General features: G+C 35.2%; 1 protein-coding gene across 11 annotated transcripts in view; it reads left to right on the forward strand.

The window, feature by feature from the left end:
• The window catches only part of Rbp (RIM-binding protein), a 48,261-nt gene extending 42,790 nt beyond the window's left edge, over positions 1-5,471 (forward strand). For 10 of the 11 annotated variants that reach the window (XM_069045198.1, XM_069045207.1, XM_069045199.1 and 7 more), the window contains one exon: positions 3,283-5,471. In XM_069045198.1, the coding sequence (XP_068901299.1) occupies positions 3,283-3,744 (462 nt within the window). In that variant the 3' untranslated portion in view covers positions 3,745-5,471. The remainder of the gene's footprint in view (positions 1-3,282) is intronic. The other variant, XM_069045209.1, reaches the window with a different exon arrangement.
• The last annotated feature ends 529 nt before the right edge of the window (positions 5,472-6,000 follow it).

Genomic DNA, 6,000 nt, shown 5'->3' on the forward strand with positions numbered 1-6,000 from the left:
AGAAAACATATCGATTTTTTTTTTTTAGATTTTACTACGTATTACTAACATAGTACAAAAACGTGGTTTTTGGTTTTAACAATAATTGTATACTAGCAATGAATGATGAAAACTGTTTTCCTACATAACTTATACAATAATGCAATATTAAAAAAAATATATTAAACCATCTTTCAAATAGTCCATATACAGGGTTATTTTACAAAGCATTCATTGTGTTTTGCTATTTAAAAGTTAAATCAGGAATCCAAGTAGGTGTTCTATTAATTTGAAAGATATATCTGTCATTGCATTTTCCGTTCATATTTAGTATTTGAAAAGGTTTTCCAACAAAGACAGAACAGATATGATCCTACTTACCCTTTACTTTTGTGATTTTAATTGCTTATTATTGTTATTAAATCATATTTTGTTGAGAGACGTCTTTTTCTGTCAGAAATTGACATTCATTAGGCTAAGGTTAAAAGCTAGGTATCTATGTTTTATGCGCATTATGATAATGCCGGATAATGTAATAGAAATCGAGATTGCTTTGTGAATTGCCTTTTGTGTTGCATTTTTACCTGGTCAGGCTCGTCATCTTATGTGAATAGCCCTGTATAATATATTTTCATTTTGATTTAATTTCAAAAATGTATACATTAATTTGTTCACTTGAGATAATATAACATTTAGAATAACAAAAGAAATATTTTGGAACGATCTATTTGCATTATTGTGAGTCACAAAAACGGTGTATATTTACTTAAGAAGTTTTTAGAGGTGTTGAATTCTCTCATGGGCTGCGACCTTGGAAATATCTGTACGAAGGCGGAGGGATAAACCAGTGAGAAATCTGTGAATGAAAACTGAAAACTTTCACTACTTTAGCGACGCGGTAAACTTCAGAGAAACACTATCTACTCTTAGAAATTAACGTAACGAATGACGATGTTTTCCGTTCGGTTTGTAGCGCCTATTTGAGACTGATGTTCGTCGTTTGCGCAGATATGATTCATAGCCCATGAGAAAATCCAATACCGCTAACAATTTTCACTTTAAATTACTAATACATATGCGGGGACATTTTTTTAACAGTGAACATTGTCCATACTTAGTCCCTATGTTCAATTTAAAAAGCACAGATCAATGCACGCGAGTATTTGCTATGCAACCAATTATATCACAAACCTGTCTCAAGTGGTCGAAATGTTGACCAGAAATGTCATTCAAGATGATCCAAGCAAAGTAAATTGATTTTTTGCATATCGTAACGAAAGTAGCACTTGTTTACACGAAAAATCTTAATGAAAGTAGCACTTTTTTAAACGAAAAACCATAGTGAAAGTAGTACTTTTTTGCATCATTTTATTCCATCTTCTTGGAGATGTTTGTCAAGGCATGCTTACTTTTTTTTTAATTTTTCACAAATCCTTTAAGGCCAAATTTGTCAACTTACAACGATATGCAAAAAATAACGTGTACAACACTTTATGAAAGTCTCTTTTTTTACTCATTCACTTGATTCACCAAACTTCAAATTCATGAAAAAAAGTATGACTTTCAGAACTAGTTGTACAATAGTTATTTATGTAATATTTATTAATCAGCTAACAGGAGCGGGTAAGAAATGATAAATTACTTCAATAAATATTCGAAATGGCCACCTTCACACCTTCACGTTCTAGATCTAGAATCTAGACAATATGCCAGCCTGTTATATAAACTTTGAATATCTACCATTTCTGATGATATTGGGATTAATCTTGAATTGTCAAGTATCTATTTTGACGTAACATTTACAATTATATGCATTGACTTGTGATGTTCTTTTGACTGTACATAGGGACTTAGAAGTAGATTCACGAAACTCAGATTAATTTGCAAATCGTTAACGAAACGGCAAATACAATGCTTCAACAATATCAGTTGTCATGGTTTTGAATTTGCAATGTCTTATCGAGCCTTATCGGGTTTCGTGAATGACTATGGACTATGTTTAAAAAAAAAGAATGCGCGCTTAAAGCCGCACAACAGAAGTGAAAACTTCTATGACGTTCGTAATTGATGATTATATTATTATTAAATACTATATCCAACATTGTAAAATGTTTGTCGTGTCTTTATCGTTTTTATATATGCAGCTCTGCGCTGACGTCGCTTAAACTTAAGCAACACAATGAAAACACAATAAAAATTTGAAAGTGACGCACAGCTGACTGTTACTCGCTCGGCTAAACTCGGCACCCCCGAACTTACTGGAATGAGCCTTTCACCTCGGAGCGTGTGACGTGACGCGTGACGGCGTGATGGTGAAACTAATTCGCTGCCCGGGAATAATGTCGCGGTGTGTCTGAAGAAGTTTCCACTTCAAAAATATCCCGGTATATCTATTACCACAAAGAGGACACGTTTTACTTCAAGATCTTTTATTGCAGATAAATCTGTAAAACCATTGAACACATACTTATTTTGCGTCGAAAAACATAAAATTCTTAAACCACCTTCCTTATACTTCAAATACAACATCTCATGATTTTTATTTAATTTAAAAAATAACGAAACGAAAAATAAACTTTTGTGCGAGCAAGAAAGAAAATATGTTGAAAAATAAGAAAGTCAAACTAAAAGTCAACAATTTCTAGCCCCTGTATGTTTTGTTTAACATTTCCAATTTTTTTGTTAAAAAATATATTTAATAAACAATGCACTAACACTCCTTTAGTTATGAATACAGAACGTTATATTTAATGACAAAAACAAACAGTTTACAATGATATCCAAGAAAGAAGAATGACAAAACTACCACATTCTTTAGGAACACTTCAAATGATTTAGTTGAATTCATAATTAAGTTAATCTGTAATACCTATGGCTTGAGTAGCATTGAATATAAAATTAATCGAATTATTTGATGACTTATGATAATGAACAATTTTCTAAATATTAGTTTGTTTTCTGAACGCGGTGAATCATTTAAAAATCCACAAAATATTTTTAAATTGTTGTGTGCTGCGGCTTAACCGTACAAACATTTCCACCAATGGCTTTAAAATATTTTAGGAACTACATATTATACATGTGTAGCATTTCCCGGCTCTTTAGTCTATATTTGTATGTATAAAACGCTCCAGCCCCATCCGAGTCTAGCACAACCGTCTTAGTGTAGCCTAGCCGTAGCGTTGCCCAGTCCAGATGAAACCTAATAGTCGTGTACAATTCGCAATAGTCTTAAGAAACGTTTCGTACATGTCCTGCCTCCTCAGGAAAAACCTGTTTTTGAAACGACTCCTGAATTTTTAGGGGAGGGGGAGAGGCATGTTGAGGCTAGGTGGTAATCAGCAGCAGCAGGCACAGCAGCACCAGCAGCAGCAGCAGCATCAACAACAACAGCCCGGCATGCTTCAGCAGGCGTTCAATCAGGCATTCAACCCAACAAACACCACGACAACAAACCAGAACAGCGGCGGCGGCATTTTCGGCAGTCAACAGCAGCAACAACCGCAAGCTTTCAGCGGCCAACAGCAACCGTTCACCGGCCAACAAAACCAATCCAGGATGCAGCACAAGGGTGTGCCACAGGTGGTGCCTAACGTGATGATGGGACAAAGTCAGCAGCAACAGCAGCAACAACAACAGCAACAGCAACAACAAGGGCCCAATCTGATGCAGAAACTGAACGAGATCACAGCGCCCGGTGGTGATATCCTGTCGAAAGGCAAAGAACTAATTTTCATGAAATTCGGACTTGGCGGTGGGAAATAATATTATTTGTCGTTGTTTTCGTTTTAATCATGTAGGTAGCTGTTTTTGGAACCGTTTCAACGCTGAGTTTTCCGAATCACACTTATTACAATACTTAAAGAAAACATAATGTAATATCGCTAAAGTGTTCAAATTGCGGAGCAGCTTATGTATGTGATGTCGTTTCAATTTTACGGTTATTTATTCATATCTAATATACAAATCTATGTAAGCTGCAAATAATCATTCAGTATTATCATACCTATATAGGGAAAATATTTAACTTAACGTACTAAGTACAAAAGTGACCAATATCATTACTAGCTGTTACTACTTATCATTAAATTGTTAAATTTGCTTGCTATTATTGTTGATATATAAACTACTTTTCATTGAAATGTATTACTAAAACCCATTATCATTATCAAACATACCGAACGGGTCCGTTTCTCTTTATTATTAAAAAAAATTTCAGCGATCCCTCTCTGATCTACAGACAGGTAGGTATTGCTGTTGTGAACAGCAAATTCTAAATCATTCGCGAATGTTTAATTAAGTTATTGACTCCATTTTGTTTTTTAATTTTTAGTCTAAAATTGCTGCAAATCAGTTGTATTTGATAACAACTTGGGTCTAGTGTTCTATTTCAGATATGTTCGTCTTTCTGCCCAGTTTAATGACAATAGAGTGATTTTTAGGGATTTTTTGCGAAATTTCTGTTAATATAAGTGAGACTGTTGTGATTTGAACGGTCCAGTCAGATGCACATCTGCGAAGTACTACGTGCCACCTGACAGTTCCTTTTGCTCGTTTAAATGTTTAGGTACAGTTTTCCCCAAAAACGACGTTCTTGTCGTCGGTGCGCGGCTGACTGGTCCAGTGTTAGGTTTAAAATAGGTTTAAAAGTTGTTGAATAGTATATTTTTCTTCCATATATGGGTTTCAAAAACAGCTGTTAATAATCGGCACAACTGTCATAAGTTATTAAAGAAAGAACTTAGATGTTGTACATGATTTGTTTTTAAATGTCAGAGATTTCGTGTCCACCGTTTTTTGAGATCTGTTCCTAAAATCCGAGAGTTTTGAGTGTCTCACATTTGACAACAAATCATTTGAAGTTTGTTGTGCCTTCTTCTTTACACGCACAACCGCCAACGTTTCGGCAGTTTCGGCGAATCATCAAGGTTTGTCGAAATGTAAACCGACTCGTTCCGGTATTGGCACTTACGTTGTGTTTCTTTTTGTACAATAAAATCTGTTATGTAAGATATAAATGAATAGATATAAATATCGATGTTGAGACCCTCTTTGTCTTCGAGACGCGTCACGTGATCCGACCTGAGACTGCTGCGACGGATGGACTATAGTATTATTATTATTTTGTATTTTTTGCCTCGGGTCGGTTCGGGTTATGTCGTCTGGGGATTAGTCTGGTTCCCTATTGTATATAATTCTTTATGCAGCTTTATTGAATCTTGTCAACAGATAATATGGATTCTGTCCCGTTGACAATATGGCGGGTTTTCGGTGTGTTTTATTGCAAACGGGACCGAAGTTATTTTTATGCAATTTGTGAGGGAGAGTGAGAGATATGTCTGAGTGTGCTGACGGGTTGTGAATTGGTCACATATCAAATAATGGCCATTGGTTGGTATATATTTCGCGGCTTGATTGTTATCTATCTTTCATGTATCATACACTGTACCAAATAAAAAATGATAATAATAAATAAAATCATTTACAACGTTTGCTCGACCATTATTCTTAGAAAGAGTGGACGAATCTTTAATATTTACCTACTTTATCTTTAAAGAAGTTGACATTTTTTTATAATCTATTCTCCCTCAAGAAACATACTAAAGATATCTGTGCAGCTACCAGTGCCGTTCTCAAGTTCATCTGTGAAGAGGCTTATACAGTTGAAACAGATTCGACAACATGGTGGATTGACAATTGAGCAACGAGGCATGTAACAACTGCTCGAGTTATTTTGAAGACTTTCAAAAGTTTGATCGTCCCTGTGCAATCAAAGCAGCTGGAAAAGAAACATTAATGGTAGTGGGAAAGTAGGAAAGTTCAAAAGTTATCGACGACTGGTGATTGCAAAGCAACCCTGAAGAATGTTTAATAATATGTTCCACAGTTATCCAGAAAATTGTTTTCAGTGCTTGCTGCTCAAGACCAAAACGTTGACGGCGAGTTTAGGCCGACGGCAACAGAGTGTTGGCTTCTAAAACTTCTCGACATATCTCATTCGCAAGCACTTGAATTATTGTA

Source organism: Tenebrio molitor, chromosome 4 (genome assembly GCF_963966145.1).
Source record: "Tenebrio molitor chromosome 4, icTenMoli1.1, whole genome shotgun sequence".
Taxonomy (NCBI): domain Eukaryota; kingdom Metazoa; phylum Arthropoda; class Insecta; order Coleoptera; family Tenebrionidae; genus Tenebrio; species Tenebrio molitor.